This window comes from Schistocerca piceifrons, chromosome 4, assembly GCF_021461385.2.
Source record: "Schistocerca piceifrons isolate TAMUIC-IGC-003096 chromosome 4, iqSchPice1.1, whole genome shotgun sequence".
Classification (NCBI taxonomy): Eukaryota; Metazoa; Arthropoda; class Insecta; order Orthoptera; family Acrididae; genus Schistocerca; species Schistocerca piceifrons.
Window position 1 is genome coordinate 208,028,523 of NC_060141.1, and position 23,790 is coordinate 208,052,312.

Sequence of the window (23,790 nt, forward strand, 5' to 3'; positions counted from 1 at the left end):
AAGTTTCATATCAGCGCACACTCCACTGCAGAGTGAAAATCTCATTCTGGAAATAGCCGAAATGGTTGTTTAATAGGTGAAAGGAACTGTTTGTGAACTAGAAACAGTGGATTTTATAGCAGCGGTAGTGTTGAAAGCGGAAAAAAAATTTTTTTGGTTATGGTTTGGAAGTGGGTTACGTATTATTGAGTGTATATAGGCGGGATAAAATTGTATAGTAGATTACGGTAAAAAGGAGAAGGTGAATACAAAGTGAACCTACTGGCAAAAACAGAAAGAGAAATTAAGACGACAGAAAAGATTTCGAAATGCAACAGTGACAATAACAAACGTAATTGCTGGGTTCAAATGAATGATATGAACATAATAGAGGGAAACATTCCACGCGAGAAAAATATATTTAAAAACAAAGATGATGTGACTTACCATACAAAAGCGCTGGCCTACACTGTGAAGCTTTCTATGTGGGAATGACCAAGCTTTCTATGTGGGAATGACCAGCAACAAACTGTCCATTCGCATGAATGGACACAGGCAGACAGTGTTTGTTGGTAATGAGGATCACCCTGTGGCTAAAGATGCCTTGGTGCACGGCCAGCACATCTTGGCACAGTGTTACACCGTCCGGGTTATCTGGATACTTCCCACTAACACCAGCCTGTCAGAACTCCGGAGATGGGAACTTGCCCTTCAGTATATCCTCTCTTCTCGTTATCCGCCAGGCCTCAACCTCCACTAATTTCAAGTTGCCGCCGCTCATACCGCACCTGTCTTTCAACAACATCTTTGCCTCTGTACTTCGGCCTCGACTGACATCTCTGCCCAAACTCTTTGCCTTTACAAATGTCTGCTTGTGTCTGTGCAGATGGATATGTGTGTGTGCACGCGAGAGAGTGTATACATGTCCTTTTTTCCCCCTGAGGTAAGTCTTTCCGCTCCCGGGATTGGAATGACTCCTTACCATCTCCCTTAAAACCCACATCCTTTCATCTTTCCCTCTCCTTCCCTCTTTCCTGACGAAGCAACCATTGGTTGCGAAAGCTTGAATTTTGTGTGTATGTATGTGTTTGTTTGTGTATCTATCGACCTGCCAGCACTTTCGTATGGTAAGTCACATCATCTTTGTTTGTAAATATATTTTTCCCGCATGGAATGTTTCCCTCTATTGTATTCATACAATTAAATAATTGAATGCATTTAGTAATATTTATTCTTTCTTCAAATAATTATGGGGAAAATGATGCTATTACTAATAAACGTCCTCAATCGGCACTTGGTTAGAGCACTTAGCTTGAGAACAAATCTGAAATAATGCTGGTTGCCCTATTGACTTGATGTTTTAAGGAAGTGTGGTTTTTGCTTTACAGCATCTTAAGTGTCTAGTAACTGATTTGCTTTTCTCCTTCGTACAGTTTCTGGATACTCTCATTTCGATGTTGTCATTCTTAGATTTCGAATTTTGCTGTAATTTCGTCTATCTTTATTGCAGTTAGCTCATCCTGGTTGTGAAGAAGACCATGAATGCTCAGAAAATATGTTCTGCTATAAAATGAGAAGTTGTGTTGATTGTTATAACTGTGCATTATACTACAGGAAACCAAATGCAATGAAGATATGTGCAAGGGAACCTAGTGAATGTGGAGAGTGCATTGATGGGTGAGTGTACACCACAGCTCCAAGTGCAACTCTCTTATTGTGTCAACAGTGTTTCAGTGTTACCATAGTTTTTGATCGTTTTCATTTTTTTCCCTTAGCTATGAAGCAGAGATTCTAACAAATGGCAATGAGAGGGATTACTGCAGGATTATGGAAAAGCCTGCTTCTGAACTGATACCAGGTAAGACCACATTGTAGTTGTTTGTATAGCTGTCATAAGTTCTGAAATTTTTAAGTATCTCCTTTTTTTGTTGTCTTTTTTCCTGTAATCCTTGACTGTGTTGACTGTTGACGACACGGCACCATAATTCACACAAGACTTTTGTTTTGCCAAGTAAATGTAGTCTCTTGCTGAAACAAAAGTCACAATATGTGGCCAAGGAAAGTTGTGAATTAAAAAAAAAAAAAAAAAAAGGGCAGGGGACAACAAGAAAGAAAAGAAAATGTAATAATAAATAATACACAAAAGAGAGAGTGTTGGAATAACTCTTTAGGCCAAGTGTGCCAACTAGTAGTAGTTCCAAGAGGAAACTGCGAATTAAACAGGTACAAAATTTTATACTTGGAATTGTGTTCACCATGTAGCTTTCCACTGAAGCTATATAGCCGCAGTACAGTTTTTCTGTATTTCCAATCCTGAAGTAAATCCTACTTGCAGCTGCTTTCTACTACATATTAGAGCTTTATATAATACAACAGGTTCACAATCGAGGAACATCAAACTATAAAAGTACGTTTACTACTTGACAGTTGATCTCAAAGTTCCATGAAAGGTTCTTTGTGGGCAACCCTGAAGTTTTAAATTTAAGATGAATTTTTACAGGCCAATTTCACTAGAAGTGCTTATTTTATGGTGATGAGTTACAAACTTTGTTCTTGAACTGGTACATCTGTTTTTTTTTTTTTGCATTTATTTTTAATTTTAGTCTGCTTAGCCAAATTTTTGATCTGTATCTACGTCTCATCAGCATTCTGGATATTTGGAACTGACAAGGTTTGCACAATGGTTAAAAGATATGAACTGATGGGAGGAGTAAAATTGTCCTTGTCCAATGTAAGTTTGTACTTACATTTTAATCTTGGGTGCCACTGCTACCAACTTTGCCTACTTGATGAGCAGCTTTATTTCTTCTATTGGTATGCGACAGCGCACGTACTTAATGTTTCAAAATGCTGCACATAAAAACGGGATTTTCTGGTGCTCGTATCTTGGATTCTGTTGGTGATAAAAAGGTAGGGTCAATTATTTAGGTAGCCCTTGAGCTAGGGGCCACTTGTATACCCGACAGAAGGATCATCTTAGTGTCACTATCTACATCTACACCTACATCGATACTCCGCAAGCCACCATACAGTGCGTGGCAAAGGGTACTCTGTACCAGAACAAGTTATTTCCTTTCCTGTTCTGCTCGCAAATACAGTGAGGGAAAAAGACTGTCTATATGCCTCCGTATGAGCCCTAATTTCTCATATCTTATCTTCATGGTCCTGCAGTACAGGCTCAGAGCATGAATAGTAACAGTGAGAAGAGACAGTAGCAGTAGGAAGGAAGGAATTAAATTAGCAGTAAGAGAGAGCAATATGGAGAGTGTGACAGTGATAGGAGACTGTAGTAGTAGGACTGAATGAAGGGGACTGTGACTGTGACACAGGAGACAATAACAGAGACACACAGAGAGGTAATGACAATGTGTTAGGTTGAATGAGTGTGTAAGAAACGGCAACTGGGGGTGGATAGGATGAGCAACTTACAGTGATCTGTTAGTGGATTGAGTGAGTACAGTTAGACGAGCTTGTGTGGACCGGCTGCACTAGATTGCAATCTGTCTTTTTTATCATAGAGTACTGCCACAATGGAGAATTTTTCCTGTGCCTAATGTACCATAATTGATTTTTTTCCTCCTGTACGTGTAACCTTCACACTGAGGCAAAATCACATACTCTTGTGTGTGGTTTTACCTTGTCCACTCCTGTAAACATAAATGAGGTACATGCTGAGATGAAAGTTATGCAGTTTTCTGGTGCCTTTTTACAAAGTGAGTTTTGTCAAAAGTTGAAGATCTCAATAGAATGTGATAAAATTTTCAAAATATTAATGGGAGATTGAACATTTTTGTCCATTTATGTCTTGCTCAAGATAATTTTGAATTGAAGAATCACAGCAGAAGAGTAGCCATAACATTGGAAATTAAAATAAATTGTTAGCCACACACTTTTGTAGTGCTGAAGTAGATAGGTATGTGGTTTTCATTTAACTACAAAGTTAAATATTTTACTATTAGTTGCGAGACATACCACTGATCGATGATGTGTGTGTGTGCGGGGGGGGGGGGGGGGGGGGTGGGGGGGGGGGGAAAGATTGCAAAACAAGTAAGGACATGTAAGGGATTAAACTTGGGGAATCAAACAATGGAAACTCCAGCTTGGATTATCAACTACTAAGGAGAAAGGAAAAGATAGAGTACTGCTTACTGTAAAGTTGAAACATAAAGTTGCAGACACAGTTGAAAGTCATTAGCTTTTGGCTACAGCATTCATCAGAAAAAGAAAATCACACTCACACTCTGTTCATTCACACTCTGTTCATTCACACAAACAAGCACACCTCACGCACACTTGACTGCCAGCTCTGGTAGCTCTAAGACATTTTGATGATTCATTGTAGACAGTTTTCTTAAACCGTAGCATGTTACAGGCTTTGATCATTGTAAATTATTTTTTATGAATATATTGTCTGCAAGAAACATTTATTTTTGTAAAGTCAAAACTAAAAGGGAAAAACAAAACTTGATGTAGTGCAGTACATTGGACAAAAATGATAGAAAAAAATTAATATAAAGGCAGTAAGCACATTGACTCTGAATAGACATTTAGTTATTAGGTCAGGATCAGTGGTGGAAAATTGCACTTCTGGTTTTCATTGACTTATCTGCATATCAATTTTTCATTCCATTTGTTTACTATTTTTTTGTCATACCCATAAAATTGTTCAAGCCCTATTATCAGAATGTGGTTTTGTTTTTGCTGACTGTCACTAATTTCATTATATAGGAATGACAAAATGCTCGTTTACAAACATGCATTGTCATCATTCATTTTGCATTAAAAAGATAGTTAATAATTGTGTAATTGTTTTTCAGGTACTGCACCATCAGTGGATTATACAACAATGCTTATCATAGGTGGTGTTATTGTTACAATTGTGGTGATAGTTGCTGGTTATCTCATACATAGATGGAGGAAAATGAGGTACAGAGGTAAGCAGCCTGTTTGGTTGGTCAGATATTGTATGCTAAATATCTAATTAAGATAGATTTTTGTTTGATGTATTTTGTTTTCAAGTAAAATATTGTGTTATATACCTCTACTTGAAAGTCTCTTACTTGCCTCTCCTATCCAAAAATTTGAAGACTTATTTCAGTTCAGGTTATTCAGTATGATTATAAAAACCTGTATGATTTAGTGATTGGTTGAGTGAGATGATTCAGATTTAATTTAGTTGTAATGTTTCTTACGAGAAAAATACTTAGACATTAATCTGTTGAAATTTGGATGCAGGACTTTTGAAAAAACTGTCAATTTCATGAAAATCAGTCATCTTTGACACACAATGTGTTAGGAGATTCATGTGTTGTCATCATACAAGAAGAATAGGTAATCTGGTATCCATGTAGTGTGTAAGTCAGAACCAGGTAGCTCCCTGAAGTTGAAGGTACAATAATTTCAATACAATCTGTATTACATGAAATTTTTACCATTTTGAATAGGTGCTGATCAAGCAGTTCAAAACATGCAAGAAACACTCAATGCTGGGTCTGGAAATGGCATGTCACCACTGTTGGGAAATACAAATGGTAAATATGTAATTCTGACAAACACCAGAAAAGCTAATGCTTTAATTTGGTCTTGAATTAAGAAATATTTACTTGTCTAAGCTATGATGTTGACTTCTAAGATCTTTGTCGTATGTTGTATTGTTGTATTCCTTCTTCCTCTTTGAGTCGTTTAATAATGCCAAGACTTCCAGTTTTCAAAATTTTCTAAAGATGAAAGGTATGTTTTACTTGTTGACTTCTAGTTCTTCCTGTGTTCTGACTAACAAGGAAATTCAGACAAATCAGAATAAAGTTTCTCATAAGGAATAAATGTCCAACAGCTTGAGATTTTGTGCCCACAGAGCTATATACAAAGAGTCTCTGAAACTTTACTTTAGAGCAATGCTAACTATTCTTTTTTGTTGGAGATTGTGTTGCATATAATGTATGGGGAGGGGGAGGGGTCTATGGCAACCTGCCCTGGGGTAGTGCAATTGTATCAAAAGCTATGTCTTCTCAATATGTTTTTGGTGATAACATGCACTTCAGTCATGTAATGGTTGTCATCTGCACTACTGATCTCACATTCTGCTCTGCTGGCCTAGCAGATGCCTCTCACTGGAAAGTGACTGTTGAGTAGAAGTCCAGTGATCTCTTTCCCCTCTTAAATGGAGCAGTTTCTGATTAAGTGCTGCCACAATGTAAACTGGACAGTCTACATCAGTCTGTCTTTGAATACTGTGACCTAGACAGATACTAGATGGAGCCTATCAATAGCATGATTCATCATGTCACTGATTAGTCCAGCTCAAAGTCCTCAGTCTGACTCCAGGGCCAGGATGCTTGTAGTGGATTCACCAATGTCAGTATGCAATTCAGTGCAAATATGTGGCTCTACCGCTCTTCAAATGTTGACAGTCTGCTGAGAACATTACAGCATTTACTCAAAAGGCCAGAGGCTTGAAGAATAATTGGACAGCAAGAAGAGGGTGTGGCAAGTATTTCCGAACTTCATAAATCTTTGCATTAGCTGTTTGAAGGCTTGTAAAGTAACACATGCTACTTAACTTTTAACACAACTTCTCTCTGTGGGAGGCAGGTTATGCATTGACACTTAGAGGACTGCTCCGAGAAGTAATGTAATCCAATACAACTTGTTATAGCCACTAGAAACAAGATTAAGCTACATTAGTAATCAAAGTCGTACTAGTTTAGTAAGCTGTATATTATTCAGAAAAATAAAATTTCAATAACACACCTTTCAAAGTTTAACTGCTAATCTTCAGTTTAAGAGGAGCCAAAAGAATTTATTCATGACTAATTGTTCATGAAAATGTAAAATCACAAAACCAAATAAATAAATAAATTAATTTAGAGTGTTGAAATTTTGGGAATACATTCATCTAGGTAATGTATGTGAGTGATTAACATAGTAAGATCACAGGTTAATGTAATCATGAGATATGCCATTTCAAATGTGAAGAGCTATTGCATTAATAACTGGTGTAATAGGCACAATGTTGAATGCAAGCATGCAGACATGCATGCATTGCATTGTACAGACACCAGATGTCAGTTTGTGGGATGGTGTTCCATGCCTGTTGCAATTGGTCAGTCAATACAGGTTGTGAATGACACTAGAGTTGTCTTCTGGTGATATCTCATACGTGCTCCATTGGAGACAGATCTGGTGATCTAACAGGCCAAGGCAGCATATCGACATTCTGTAGAGTATTTTGGGTTAAAACAGCATCGTGTGGGTGAGCATTATCCTGTTGGAAAACACCCCCTAGAATACTGTTCATGAATGGCAGCACAGCAGGTAGAATCACCAGACTTACGTACAAATTTGCAATCAGGGTGCACGGGATAGCGACGAGTGTGTTCCTGCTATCATACAATATCGTGCCACAGACAGTAACTCCAGGTCTAGTTCCAGTGTGCTTGCAGACAGGTTGGTTGCAGGCCCTCAGCTGGCATTTTCCTAACCAGCACATGGCCATCATTGGCACCAAAGCAGAACCATTTTTCATCAGAAAACACAAGAGACATCCAATCTGCCCTCTAATGCTCTCTCACTTGACAGCACTGAATTTGCAAATGTTGGTGGTTTGGAGTCAGTGGACTGAACACTACAGGGAATCTGGCTTGGAGCTGTCCTTGAAATGACCAGCTTGTAAGAGTTTATTTGCAACTGCTGCTCAAAATGCTGTTACAGAAGCAGTAAGATGTGCCAGAGCAGTCACTGAACATGATGGTCTTCCCCCTCAGTAGTGTCACATGGCTGTTCGGAGCCCGGTCTTCTTCTGACTGTACATTCTTGTGACCACTGCTGCCAGCAATCTTGCATAGGGGCTACATTCCTGCCAACCCTTTTTGCAGTATCGCAGAAGGAACATCCAGCATTTCAAAGCCCCATTGCACGATCTCGTCCAAGCTCTGTGAAATGTTGATAACTGCGTCTTTGTCACCTGAAAGCTGTTCTTGACTAACATCATCTCACCATGTCCAGTCCCAAATTACTAATGCTCACAACCATTGCAGTGTGTGTTTGAAGCAGACCTGATATGCACTATTTGTGTCACTCTTATACACCTGGCACGAAATTTGAATAGACAGATGTAGAAACACATCTACCAACTTTCGTTTGTCTCACAACTCCTCCTTGATGCCTAAGCGTTTTTTTTTTTTTTTCCTCCTCCCCAGTTCTGATTCCGTACATCTTTAGTATAATAATGTCATGAAAGTAAAGAAGTAGCAAATGCTTTCCATTTGATACACATCCTTGTACATGCATCTACATATTTGTCACAAGTTTGTTTGAACTCTTAAATGAAATATTTCCAATTTTTTGAACTAGTCCCCATCCATGATGACTATTTTATTTATGATCTGTGGAAACAACTTAATCATTCCTTTCTTTTTATGAAATATATGTTATGTAACTTAATTTTATGACAAGTTCCACATCCTTAAGGATGTGCTATATAAATTTCAACTTCATGTCTTGCGTAGCTTAGGACCATAATAATAGCCCTACTACCAGATACTTTATTATTGTTTGTGTTGAAAACATCCATATTTGGTTTTGCTTGCTACGTAGCAAATGTATGTGCTCTTATTATATGCTGCTAGTGAGTGGCAATTGTGAACACACATGCCTAAAGTAAAACACAATTGAGAACATGGGATTGGCAGTATGGTGGGAATAACTTGTTGCTCATCATTACAGGATGGAAGCCTTCTCTTGGAGAGCAGATACCATGCAACAGACCATCTGCACCACCACAACCTCCTCCATATGAAAACACTCTGCCACCTCTTCGAGATGAGGCTACATTTGGTATGATTATTAAATTAGCTTGTTACTACAGACATTTTATTATTCATTACAAGCATTTACTTCAAACATTGAATGTACTACACTGAGGTGAAAAAAGTCAAGGGATGTCCTCTAACATTGTGTAGGACCTCATTTTGCCCTGCGTAGTGCAGCAACTTGATGCGTCACGGACTCAACAAGTCGTTGGAAGTCCCCTGCAAAAATGTTGAGCCGTGCTGCCTCTCTAGCCATCCATAACTGCAAAAATGTTGCCAGTGCAGGATTTTGTGCGCAGACTGACCTCTCGACTATCTCCCATAAGTGTTTGATGGGGTTCATGCCAGGCAATCTGGTTGCCCGCATCAGTTGCTTGAATCATCCAGAATGCTTTTAAAACCAGTTGCGAACAGTTTTGGTCGGGTGACATGTTGCATTGTCATCCATGAAAATTCTATCATTGTTTGGGAACATGAAGTCTCTCAATGGCTGCAAATGGTCTCAAAGTAGCCAAACATCAAGAGAACCCAGTCCTTTCCATGTTAACACAGCCCACACCATTGTGGAGCCACCACCAGCTTGCACAGTGCCTTGGTGATGACCTGGGTCTGTGGCGTCAGTGCTGCACTCGAACCCCGTAATCATCTCTTACAACTGAAACTGGGACTTGTCTGACCAGGTCACAGTTTTGCAGACATCTAGGATTCAATGGATATGGTCAGAAGCCCAGGAGAGGCACTGCAGGAGCTGTTCTGCTGTTAGCAAAGGCACTTGTATTGTCGTCTGCTGCCATAGCCTGTTAATGCCAAATTTTGCCTCACTTATCCTAAGAGATATGTTTGTCGTATGTCCCAGACTGGTTTCTGTGGTTATTTCATGTTGCTTGTCTGTTAGCACTGACAGTTCTGTGCAAGTGCTGCTGCTCTTGGTCACTAAGTGAAGGCCATCAGCCACTGCATTGTCCATGATGATGATGATGGTTAGCCCCTGAAATTTGATATTTCGGTATTCTCGGCACAATCTTGGCGTTGTGGATTGTGGAATATTGATTTTTCGAACAATTTCTGAAATAGAATATCCCATGTGTGTAGCTTCAACTATCATCCCATTATCAGAGTCTATTAATTTGCATCATGCAGCCATAATCACATCTCAAACTTTCTCACATGAATCACCTGAATACAAATGCATTGTGCTTTTATGCCTTGCGTACGTGGTACTCCCACCATTAGTATATGTGCTTATCACTGTCCCATGCCTTTTGTCTCTTTAGTGTAAAGCTATTTTCATACATACATTCCAGACTGGGGTTCTTGAGCTAATCCTAAAAATTTATGTTTAAATTCAGAAAGTTTGGAATGTGTTGCTAGTTTAATCTGTTGTTAATAACAGATTATGGTATCCTCAAGCACTACCCAGAAAGCACTAGTCATCATCTTAACAGTTAGTGTCATAGCTCTCATGGGTTAAGTTTATTAATGGTGTCTGCTTGTCTGGCTGCACTTGTGAAGCAAAAGGAGAGAGAGAGAGAGAGAGAGAGAGAGAGAGAGAGAGAGAGAGAGAGAGAAGTAAAGCTTGTTGAGGCAGTGAATTGAAATAAGAGTTTTATGAGGTAGCTTACATATTCTTATTGAAAAATAAATTGTGCTGTCCAGAGGGCAGCATCGTCATAATTTAAGCTTGCAATGATTTTCACATACTCACAATATACACCAGTGCTGGGAGGAGGGTCAACTATTTCTCCATTTATATTATACTTATTGCAAACATATCTTAATTTTTGTGAAAAAAAGTCTCCCTTTTTACACTTTAAATTTTTTGGAAATATATGTTGCTACAAGCTTGAAGCTCATGTATGCTTAAACACTTTGGCACAAGCATTCTCTACTTCTACAAAGCTCGAGCATTCGTGTACATTTTGTGTGATTAATACCTTGAGCGTGTGTGTGTGTGTGTGGGGGGGGGGGGGGGGGGGGAGCATCTAAAGAATATGTGATAAAACAAAAAACTTGTTCATTAACTTTTTCGGTGACTTGAAGACATATCCATGAGAAAGGCATAATTATCAACGATTGAATGACAAGACATACTTGAATTTTTGTCACTCAACTCTCTTGGTTGACAGCAAGATGTAAAGCTGTGATGGAAACTAAAATACAGTATGAAACATTAACAGCAACATTATAATTTCCTGCAACAGAAAGAAACCAAAAAACCTTGCAGGTGTCCAACTATTCTCCTAAAATTTGTTCTGAAGGAGTTTATTTTCTTACTGACAGCATTTTTGTTCTTTGGAGTATCGACTACTTATGAATTTGACAGCAGAGTCTCATATACTGAATCACATTCAACATTATCATGATATGGCTTCATTTCATTCACCACTGAAGTTAGTACATGATTGAATAAAAAATGCAAACAGATAATGATCGATCTGTTGGAGGTCCTGACACGCTGCCCTTGAAACTGACATTCTCTTGTAGAAGATGCATAAATTTGGCACATGCACTCTACCATACGCATTTGTGCAAGCCATAACTATTCAAGTCTTAAGCCACTTACATAGTCAAAACATTTGAACATGGATACGTATCAAGCTTGCAGTAAAGTGTGGCCATCACTAGACACACAGAAATATAATATTATGAATATTAAAATTAGTGTAAAACATCAAATTTCTTTGATCAATGCTACCATTTTTAAGCATGTTTGCTTCTATCAAGCTGTTATTTGAACTAATGTAAAGAATTGAATAAATTTTCTTGCACTTTATGGAAACATTTGTTATCTAAAGTAAGAGGCAAAAAGAAAATAAAATGAACTGAAATCATGCTTTGAGGGATGTTTTCTGTTCAAATCATAATCTTATGTAGTGACTGGTTTGGAGGAATGAAGGTTGAAGTGAATTATATGATGTAACTCTGCATAGAATTTCCATCACCAGACTTAAAACGTTTTCCCATAGCTAAATTCTTGTAGTTTTCTTCCGTTAATGGTGACCGTTCTGCTCTTCTGATGTGTATTTAAGGAGCCCTCACAAATTCAGTGTGTGGGGTAGTGGAAAAGGAGATAAGTAAAAAGAGTGGGCGTGATGGTGGATGAGTGCTATGTAGTGCTGGGATGGGAGTACTGACGGTGCTGGAAGGGTGAGAACAATGACTAACGAAGGTTGAGACCAGGAGAATAGTGGAAACTTAGGATGTATTGCAGGGAAATACCACCTGTGCAACTCAGAAAAGCTGGTGTTGGTGGGAAGGATTGATATGGCACAGGTTGTGAAGCAATCATTGAAATGAGGGATGTCATTTTCAGCAGCGCACTCAGCAACAGGGTGGTGCACTTGTTTCCTTGCCACAGTTTATTGGTGGCCATTCAAGTGGGCAGAAAGCTTGTTGGTTGTCATGCTCACATAGAATGCACAACTGGTTGCAGCTTGTCTTGTAGATCAAGACTGGTTTCACAGATAGCCCTGCCTTAGATGGGATGGGTGATGTTTGTGACAGGAATGGAGTAGGTGGTGGTGGAAGGATGTATGGGACAGATCTTGCATCTAGGTCAATTATGGGGGTATGAGCCATGAGGTAAGATGTTGGAAGCAGGGGTTGTGTAACGATGGACTAGTATATTGTGTAGGTTCAGTGGTTGGCGGACTACCACTGTGAGCAGGGTGGGAAGGATAGTGGACAGGACATTTCTCTTTTCAGGGCACAATGAGAGGTAGTCGAAACCCTCCTACGTTCTCCGCCAAAGTATTTAACATCAATACCTCTGGCCAGTGGGCATCTGAAAATCCTCATGGCTTTAAAGGGCATGGTCTCCAGCAAATGTCTGAGAAGATGGTGTTTGTGACAACTCTCTTTCCCTTATTAATGTGAACTGGCCACACATTTGGAAGAAGTCCCTTACATATATGCCAGAGGATGTTGCACCAACAATGGGGTACTTGTAAGCTCTGTACCAGTAAGCTGTCATTACAATTTAATTAATTTTTGACAATTGGACTGTTTAGTTAGTAACTTACATTGAATATCAAAGGCAGGCCACAACTCTGTGTCACTTCTTTCTCAACTATGGCTTCCCTTTCATCTCCTTACAGTCTGCAGTTTGGTTTCTGTATGAGTTGTAAATAACCTTTTGCTCCCTTAATTTTGTCCCACTACCTTCAAATTTTCAAAGAGTGTGGTGCAGTCCATGTAGTCCAAAAGTTTTCTCAAAATCTACAAATGCTATAAATGTAAGATTGTTGTTCTTCAAACTGTCTTCCAGTTTTTCCATTCTTCTTTAAATAATTCATATTAGCCCTTGATAATTCATGTTAACAGCTGTCTTCTTTGGAACAAATTGCTACATTCTTCCTGAAGCCTGAGGATATTTTTCCTGTCTTATGTATCTTCCACACCAGGTGGAATAATTTTGTCATAGCTGGCATTCCCCAGCATCTCAGTAATGCTGAGGGAATGCCATCTACTCCAGGTGGTTTATTTCAGTGCTCTATCAGATTTTTCACGTGGTGTCATATCTCCTTTCTCATCTTCGCTTGCTTCATCTTCCCTTTCTATAACATTGTTCTCAAGTTTGTTCCATTGTATAGATCCTCTATATATTAGCCAATCAAAAGTATCTGGACACCCTTATGTAATGCAGAATTGACCACTAGGTGTAGCGAGAGGTGGACGCGCCAGTACAAAAGGAGAGGGGGAGTATTGTGTTATCAGTAAAGAAGCAGTAATAGCAGTAATTATCAGTTGAACTCAAGTGACTTCTAAAGTGGACTAGTCATTGGATGTCAACTGAGTAACAAGTAGATCAGAAATATTTCAGTCCTTCTAAAGCTGCCCACATTGACTGTTAGTGGTGGGAGTGTGAAGTGGAACTGTGAAGGAACAACCCTGTCCAACATTCCATGCTCGACCTGTAGAATGCCAGTTTTATTTTTTTTAATGATGACATCCTTCTGAGTAGTCTCCACCTGGAGTTCCAAATGGGGGGACTATTTTACATCCAGAATATTTTACCCAAAACGATGCCATTGTCATTAAAGATACGGTAGAGCTGCATGCTCCGGGCAAGAAAAAAAATCATGGCATTAGTTCCCCATGCTACCAACTGTTCACAGTGCCAGTTCAGCAAGGCTGTGTTTGCTAATGTTGCAAGGCCAAACAAGTCAGTCATCCACACTGTTGGTCCTGGAACTGCTGGAACAGCTGCTACCTCTTTACAAGAACAATGGGCTACTGTTGCTTCTCTAATAAGATACTGCTCCATTATAGTTGCACCTACAGTACGGCTGTCTGCATCACATGAGGCACACAATCCACCATACCTCGACAAGGTCCATCATTCATAGGAGGCAGGTTTTATATTTTACAAATAAAGTTTGGTATCCATGTTACGTAATTTCTTCTTTTATTAACAGTTTTCACCTCCATTAACTGGTGCCTCGTGACAACATAAAACTTCACAACTGCACTGGCTGTCCATTAGTAGAACTTCCCCTGAACTCCCTTAAATAAAATTGTGACAATGCATGATTAGTTTTAATTGTTGGTTTTTCAACCTGGACTCTCCTTTATTTCATATTTATTTTTATAGTATTACGATTCCAATTTTTCTGGGATTTGCAATGGAAATATGTTAGTTCAAATTGATATTTGTGTGTGGACGTATTAAGCAGGTATGAATAACTGATTTTAAAGAAACTTCTTTTTTTTTAATTTCCAAAATTGTTCTTCTATAAATATCCTTTAAATAAGTATGTCTAAGTTTACATACAAATATGTACATTTTCACTAGAAATAAGTATGTATTCTAATTCTCTCCAATGTTTGTGACCTGAAGGATGAAGCTTTATCATGTTTTACAATGAAAAACATTTCAAGTAGTACTGAAAACCTAGGATGAAGTGACGGTTACATTACAGTATGTCATTTTCATGAGACTTCAACAAAATGTGTATTAAAGTGTTTTAGTTCACAAAATATAAAATAATTATTAGATGGTGGTCCTTATAAGTTGAAAGTTAACACATGACCATAGTTAAACAATGTTCATTGTGTATCATTCTGTTCAGTAAAAAGGTGCCCAAAGGGAAGCGTTATGACAACGTGGAGACTGTAAAAAAGTTCCACAAAGGGCACTGGACGGTATCAAAGTTGAAAAGTTCCAGATATGCTTCAAACAGTGGGAAAAAAAGACTTGACTAGACAAGTGCCTGACATCTAGTGGAGAGTACTTTGAAGGTGACTGAATTTTGTAAAAAGGTTTATGAATAAATTTTATAACAAAAATTTGTACTTTTCCTATATGATCCATCTTAGAACCTTGGTCAAGTATGTGAACTAATGGGGATACTCAGTGCATACAAAGGAGGAGCACTAATGATTACAAGTTTTTTTGTTCCATGGGAAAGTGTCACAGGATGCCGAACAAACTGAACTGGCAGAATCACAAAGATAGAGGCAAACTATCACATGAAAGCCTAATTAGTAAGTTTCAAGAAGCAACTTTGTGATCAAGCTAGGAATTTACAATTCCAAAGAGGTCACAAAGGCAAAAATGGCCTAATTTCAGTACCCACAGAGGCGTTTAATCAATCATTCTTCTTGCACTCGACATGTAAATCAAACAGGAAAAGTCTTAATAATGGGTACAGTGGGAAGTTCCCTCTACCATTCACTTAAGTGGTTTGCAGAGTACAGATTTGCAGGTAGATGTGGATGAAGAAGCAGACATATATTAGATGCAGCAGTTTTGGGCATATACACACTTTCATTCAATCGTCACTGAATGGTTGCTATTTCGTGGCCCTGTCTCCACAGCAGTGCATTTCCAAACTGTGCTACAGTGGTAAATTTTTATCAATTTAATGTCACCTACATTGATTTAATATTGTCAGTTTTTCTCCTTTCCCCTGCATCCTGAAATACTTAAGGTGTAGCACTATTGACACCTGCACAAACAGAGCACAGTAAAGAATCTGAGACTTTTGAAATAAGAGCTCCTTTACTTAAAGGAGTAGGAAAGGAAGTCACAATGTATGTTGGACTAAGCGATACATAGAAGCATAGGAGGAGAATGTTGACTGTGTTCTTTTCTTTTACATTTAAAGATAAAAAATGTTGGTTTGCCTTTTGAAAACTTGGAAGCAGTTCACAGACTGTGCATGCTTATGAAGTATGAAGAAACTGTATTCTTTTTATTTTGTCTCTGTTTCACTCAGAATTATGGTTGTTGTGAGTATAAGTGTTTGTGTTTATTTAATGTGTTATGTACTAATGTTACAGAAATTATGTAATTTATTAGTGTAAGTCTTGTTTTGTTTCAGTTGTGGAACGAACGGTTAAATGTAAAGAGGCCGTTTGCTTCAGAGAACCCGGTTTACAAATATCAAGGTTTGTAAATAGTGCCTTCTTATGGCGGGTTCTGTAGACACAAGTATTTTCAGTTCTTAATCTTTTCGCTGCTACAAATGTGCTCATTGCATTCTGTGCTGAGTCTGCTTTTTTTATGGCTATGCTGGTGCCTGTGCTGAGACAGTGTTCCAATCAACATGAAATACTTATCATTCAATTTTTCAAAAGCTGTTAGGTGAAAAAAATTGGTTTTTGCATATCTTGCAGTCTAATATCTTCTCTTGACAAAGGACTGAATTTCTTTTCGTTATATACCATAGTTACTGTGCTGTATCAGAGTAAGTAAAACATTGTTCGAAATTTTAAAGATTTTGCAGAGGTAAAAATGCATTTCGTAGGCTTATTTCATACACTGCAGTGAATGAAATGAAAGTAAGGTACCACAATTTTACTTAAAACTGAAACCAGAAGGAAGTTTCATTTCATTCTTGAGTTACTGATTTTTTAAATTGGAAGGGTGGTTGTGCGCAGTGCGCCCATTCACGTTCTTCTGCATCGTAAATCATGTGGTCAGAACAATTGCCATATCTCATTAACAATGAAGAGGTGGTGGGTTTTATTATTTTTTATGTGAATAATAGTGCACAATGAGGCATATGTGTTGTTTGATAAAAACTCAAATATTTATTCAAAGAGATACGGAAATGACTCGTCTGCAGCAGTGAGAGGTCAGCAGCTCAGGGCACATTCATGTGTGTATAGCACTGTAGGAAAACCTAAGGAGCATGTATATAGGCAACCACATCAGCGAAAGGGTTAATGATGTTTAAAATTCATACTTTATACAGGGCAATTCAGAATAAATATAATAATTAAAAACAGTTATAACTATATAATGCTTAGTGATACATTGATAAGAATTGCAGAAAATGTAATTGTTAAAAATTTCAATTGTTGTGGAAGCACAGTGAGTCAAAAGCAGTTGTGCTACAGAAATTGTGGAAGACTTGGAGGAGGAAATATTCAATGCGAGTCTGAATTTTTAGCAGCGAGGGGACCTTCTAAATAAGTAACAAGCTTAAAAGGCACAACATTCAAATTCAGGATGGAGAAAATCCTTTGTATGTAACTGAACATCAGCGAGACTCACCATAAAGATACCATAAAGATGACATGATGAGCTGCAGACAGGCACGATGAAAAAAGTGTTACAAATAAGCTCATGGTCAAAGCCTTTTTCAGGGAAGAGAAACACGCACATGTTCACACAAGCAAGTATACCTCACACATGACCACTACCTCTTGCCCCTTCAGCCAGACTGTAACCTCCACAACATTCTACTCCATCCCCATGCCACTCCCAACCCAAACCACTTGCCACAGGGATGATATCTATGTGGAAGACCTGTCTAATGCACCCACCCAGCACTTCCCAGTCCAGCCCCATCACAGGCTTCTCTTGCCCAATCATAGGCTGGGCCACCTGTGGAAACTGCCGTGTTGTATACCAGCTCTGCTGCAATCATTGGTCAGCTTTTTATATTGTTACAACTACCAACTATCTGTCCATGAGGATGAATGGCCACTGCTAAGCTGTGGCCAAGAGCAATGTGGACGCCTGTGGCATGACTTGCAGTTCTACATCAAATGCTTGATTTCAGTGGCTGCTTCACAGCCCAGGCCTTCTGGATCTACCCCTCCAACATCAGCTTTTCTGAACACCACAGGTGGGTGTTACCCTTACAACACATTATCTGCTCCAGAAATCATTAACCATAGGTAACCCACCATTCCCACACCTTCCAGCTGACTGTTTCCGCACCCTTTGGCCTGACACCACCTCACAATTCACCTCCCCTCTCCCACAATTTGTGCTACTCTGTCAGTGTAGCCACCAGTCTTTACCCCCTTCTCTGCTCTGCTCATTGATCAGATACTGGTACATCCTCCATAACAGAAGTAATAAGAAGTAGTAGTAGTAGTAGTAGTAGTAGTAGTAGTAGTAGTAGTAGTAATTTATGTATGTATACACTCTGACATGTCCCCCTTGATTTTTGTCTGCTCTAATTTGTTTTACCTCACCACCTAACTGCTCTCATCATTTTATCTAGTGGTTGAAAATGTTAACAAACAAAAATTATTCTCCTTAATTTGAATGACAATAGGGATAAGGAACTTCTACATCAAGAAACTAAAATTCAGCTGCTTCTCATCTTGAGTTTGATTTTTTTTTACTCTGATACATAAAATTCATACGCCTCACTCACACAACTGTGCTTTTTGGGATGTTCGATGATCTACACAGAACCATTAGCACTTTATCTGAGGAGAAATGTTTGCTGTCCAGGAGTTTGTGCCAATAGCTTTATTGTATGATGAAGATCTGAGTAATGTTATAATTTATTACACACTGAAGTGCCAAAGAAACTGGTATAGGCATGCATATTCAAATACAGAGTTACATACACAGGCAGAATATGGCGCTGCAATTGGCAAAGCCTATATAAGACAACAATAGTCTGGTGCAGTTGTTATATTGGCTACTGCTGCTATGATGGCAGGCTATCAAGATTTAAATGAGTTTGAATGTGGTATTATAGATGATACATAGGCGATGGGACACTGCGTTTGTGAGATAGTGAAGAAGTCAGTATTTTCCTGTATGACCGTTTCACGAGTGTACTGTGAATGTCAAGAATCCAGTAAAACGTCAAATCTCCTATGTCACTGCAGCCGGAAAAAGATCCCACAAGAATGGGACCAACAGTGACTGAAGAGAATCGTTCAATGTGACAGAAGTGCATACCTTCTGCAAATTACTACAGATTTCAGTGCTGAGCCATCAACAAGTGTCAGTGTGCAAATCATACAACAAAACATAATTGAAATGGGCTTTCAGAGCCAAAGGCCCACTCATGTACCTGTGATGGCTGTATGACACAAAGCTTCATACCTCGCCTGGGCCCGTCAGCACCAACATTGGACTGTTGATGACTTCAAACATGTTGTCTGGTCAGACGAGTCTCGTTGCAAATTGTATCAAGTGGACAGACATTTACAGGTATGGAGACAACCTCATGATCCGTATACCCTGCATGTGAGCAGGGGGCTGTTTTAGCTGGTGGAGGCCATGTAATGGTGTGGGGCATGTGCAGTTGGAGTGATATGGGACAACTGATATGTCTAGATAAGACTCTGCCAGGTGACACATGCATAAGCATCCTGTCTGATAACTTGTCCATTCATGTCCATTGTGCATTCTGATGTCCTTGGGCAATACCAGCAGGACAATGTGACACCCCACATGTCTGCAATTGCTATAGAGCGGCTCCAGGAACTCTCTTCTGAGTTTAAACACTTCTGCTGGACACCAAACTCCCCTGACATGAACATTATTGAGCTTATCAGGAATGCCTTGCAATGTGCTGTTCAGAAGAGATCTCCACCCCCTCATACTCTTATGGATTTATGGACAGCCCTGCAGGATTCTTGGTGTCAGTTCCCTCCAGCACTATGTCAGACATTAGTAAAGTCCATGCCATGTTGCAGCACTTGTGTGCACTCATGGGGACCCTACATGATATTAGGAAGGTGTGACAGTTTCTTTGGCTCTTCAATGTATAACAGAGTAACTGTTAATTAATATATTGTAAAGTACTGCTGGGTGGAATAGAGATGATGGAAAGTGTAAAGAAACAACTCTGTTCTAAAGCTTAACTAGAAGTTGAATGATGTTTGTGTCTTATGCTCAGTGGCTCATCTATTTGGTAATTCTTTCCTTCCTTGAGTGAAGAAATTTTGAAAGATTTTATGAACAAAAACTGTAGATTGATAGCAGGGGGTAGGGGGTAAGGAGAAGTGTCAAGGAGTCCATAAAATGCATTATAGTATTTCCCACAGAGGAGGTGACTCAACTGTAGCTATATCCTGTCTCACAGCTTCTAGCAGACAGTACTTTCACATGAATAAATGTCAATCAAGTGATTTCCGTGCAAAACAAAAATGAAATAGCAGGAAATTTTCTTGTAGATTGACACATGCATAGGTAGATTAAAGAAAAACATTTCGGATAGTATGTCATACATGGTGTAAGAGTGAGAGCTTATTGAATAAATTGAGTGGAATATTATAGCCTCAGCCCACAATAAACTCATGTGAAGCTATTTTTCATCATTTCTGTTCAACTTACTTTCTTATTTGATGTAGTTCACAGACCTCACAACAGCTGTCACTGAGTTGTATTTTTTACGCCTCAGGTACATGTGAAAAGTCTTAGGTAATTTGATCAAATGAATTTTGTTTCCTTTTCAGTTTCCCGGACGAGGGACAAGATGACCAATCCACAGGTAAGTGAAAAGTTCCTCATATGCTGGCAAATACACCTGAACTGCGTAAGTCACAACTATTTATGCAGTGGGTGTGCAAATGAAGCGAGTGTTTTGTGTAATGTATCTTTGCTGTTGAATGCATATTGTTCTCTGTATCTCAGTTCACCTTGCTTACTAGTTGCAGAACATAATCAAGGATTTTTAATTTATTTTTCACTTTCTGAGTTTTTTATAAAATATTCACCATACGTTTGAATTTTCTGCTTCAATCAGTTACAGCTTTTGTCCTAAATTTCAAATTAGGCTGAATTATTCTGCTGAAGAATTAATGGAAGACAATTTTTACCATTTGAGCAGGAAAAAGGATATTTGAAACTTCTTGGCAGATTAAAATTGCATGCTGGATCAAGATTCAAACTCGGAACCTCTGGAGTTTGAGTCATGGTCAGACACACAGTTTTAATCTGCCAGGAAGTTTCACATCAGTGCACATTTATTGTGGAGGGGGACATTTACCTGTGGATTAAAATTTATTTAAAGTGCTAACTAAATGTAAAACTGACCATTTTGTGATTATTTTTAGAAGAAAAAAGAAACAACATTGTGCTTCATTCTAAACTTGATATACTATCAGCATGATTTGAAAATTGCAAACTCTGAGAAAAATAAATTGAATTTTACTCACATATTTTATATTATATATGTAATATTGAAGTTGTCACTTCAATCTCTCTTTTGACAGTTAATTTTGATAACTGGATCTTTTTAACTAATAAAGACGTTAGAAATTTTGGTAGTTGCCCTGCAGATTAGCCTGTACTGCATTCTTTTTAAAACAATAATAGCCACTTTTAGTATTAACTACCACAGTTATTATGAAATAACTTAAATATTTGGAATTGCTGACATAATTCATAAGTGCTCATTTCTTATGCTGCTGTTTGGTGAATTTCAAAGGTGATTCACCTGCATCAGTTGCTGCAACATGACATACAGTTCATGAGTTCTTTGTTTGTTGATACCACTGCCATATTTATGAGAGCTGCTCAAGATCATACACCATGTTACGTGGCACAGTAGTGAAGACACTAGATTCCTATATGGGAAGGGTAGGCATGAAATTCCCACATGGTCATACAGTAAATATTTTCTGTTTTCCAATAACACCTTAGTTGCTTGCTTATTTGTACATGGTACAGTTACATTAAGTGACAAACACCTACATTTCAGTGTCAACATGTAATAACCACACACAGACGGCAAGTGACAGAAGCAGCAGTGAAGGATGTAAGAAGCACAGCAGGGGGATGCAGAAAACTGTGCAGTTGTCACAATGAGGAAACAGAGTGATTTATCTGAGATCCAAAAGGGCATTGGCTTTCAGGACAGGGGTAGAAGCACTTCCAAAACAGCTAAATTTGCAAATTGTTTGTGTGACACTGAGGTTAAAGTATACCATGCACGGCCAAATGGCTCTAATCAAAACTGGTGTGAGGTAATGGTGATGCACTACGGGTTAGGGGTGATGGGTGAATGACAGCTGCAGCCATTTGTAAAGGTAACTAGATGTGCAACTGTTGAGCAACTGACCAACCAGGTGAACCAAGGGGCTACCAAGATTGTCTCATCAATGTTCAGTGAACATTGCTGTGTATGGGCCTCTGCAGCTGGTGCCTAGTTCATGCATAAATGCTGAGTGCTGTTTGTCGGTGATGAAGGGTGGAATTAGCATACCATTACTGCTACACGATGTCCTCTGCGTAGCAGCAGGTGGTCTTTTCAGATGACTGACTTTCCTGCTCCATCAGACAGTTGACTATTGGTGTGCACTGCATGAAACTTCAGAAAGGAAACATCCTGCAACAGTTGTCAGAACGGTCCAAACTGGGGGAGGGAGAGTTATGGTCTTGGGAATGTTTTTGTGACATTCCCTGGGTGATCTTGCCATTCTGGAAGGTACAATGGATCAACACAAGTTTGCATCAGTCTTTTTTTCCTTGAGACAATAGCATCTACCAGCAAGGCTGATGCAACATCACACAGCTCGAATTGTTCAGAGAGCACCAGGATGAGTTTATCATACTCCCCTAGTCGCCAAACTCCCCAGATTTAAAGACAATTGAGAATATGTTCATGCCATGGATCCTCAATCGAGAAACCTGGCACAGTATGGCACAACATCCCTGCTGATACTTTCCAGAACCTCATTGGCTCTCTTCTGTATGTCTTGCAGTCATCTGCACTGCAGAAGGTGGTTATTGAGTTTTTTAAAAGGTGGGCACATTAAAGTGACTGGACAATGCACTAGAGCACTGCCAACTTCCTTCCTCAACCATTTTCAACACAGCTACTTCATGTCTAATCATAATTCTGTTGGTAAACTCAAACTTTCCTTCCTTTAATGGTTTGACACAGTACATGCCGAGTTCATATTTTAATACAGTAATTCATGATCATCCTATATTTTGAACAATTTTAATAAACATTTTTGGAACATTGATTAAAATTTTTTGTTTTTATAATTCAGTCTTAATCACACCATGTATGTTACAAGAACATAGGTGACCGGTTTCGGTCATATCACATGACCATCATCAGACCTGTAATTTAATTTACAAAGTAATAGAAAACTTACCAGATTTACAATAAAATAAGACAAAATGCTTGTAAGGATAAAATACAATAAGACGTGTTATACCCATGGCGTCCTTCGAAGATGGTAGGTAGAGCACTCTTCTCTGCAGCTGCGATGTCAACTGGTGCCAGCATCTGACGAGCATATGCTTAAGTACGAAGATGCTCTGCCCACCTCTTCTTCCTCCACCTCACATCAACCAATCAGTATAAAAATGGGTTCACATAATTGTCAAAACGTAAAAAAACAGTACAATAATAACATAAAAATAGTTATGTATAATATCTCTTTACAACCATGGAATTACTTAAATGTTGTATAAAATATCAATTAAAAGCTTTAAAATAACTGTACAGACGATGTATAGTCAGTGTGCCCTCTATGGGCTAAGGCGGTACTACCACAATGGTTTCAAAGTCAACGATGTTGTGGAGGTCTTTGGCATTGCGGCATCATATCGATATGCGAGTTGTGACTCGACTACAAGTATACATCTATGCTAGATTCAGTCTGTCTATCTTGTATTAACTTTATTTGGCACTGGAAATATATGTAATGATGGAATGATCAGCTGCAGGGTGGTATGATATTACATAGATTTTTTTATTATTATTTTTTATTAAAATGTCATAAAACTGATTTATTAAAAATGGAGTCATATTTCACAATATTTCTAGTTGGAAGT

At 38.7% G+C, this 23,790-nt stretch overlaps 1 protein-coding gene across 1 annotated transcript in view; it reads left to right on the forward strand.

Annotated features, from left to right (window-relative positions):
• Positions 1–23,790, forward strand: part of LOC124795733 — a 300,666-nt gene that overhangs the window by 105,477 nt on the left and 171,399 nt on the right. The window contains exons 4-10 of the mRNA XM_047259816.1: positions 1,490–1,656; positions 1,755–1,837; positions 4,797–4,913; positions 5,424–5,510; positions 8,704–8,814; positions 16,115–16,181; positions 20,454–20,488. Coding sequence (XP_047115772.1) covers positions 1,490–1,656; positions 1,755–1,837; positions 4,797–4,913; positions 5,424–5,510; positions 8,704–8,814; positions 16,115–16,181; positions 20,454–20,488 — 667 coding nt within the window. The remainder of the gene's footprint in view (positions 1–1,489; positions 1,657–1,754; positions 1,838–4,796; positions 4,914–5,423; positions 5,511–8,703; positions 8,815–16,114; positions 16,182–20,453; positions 20,489–23,790) is intronic.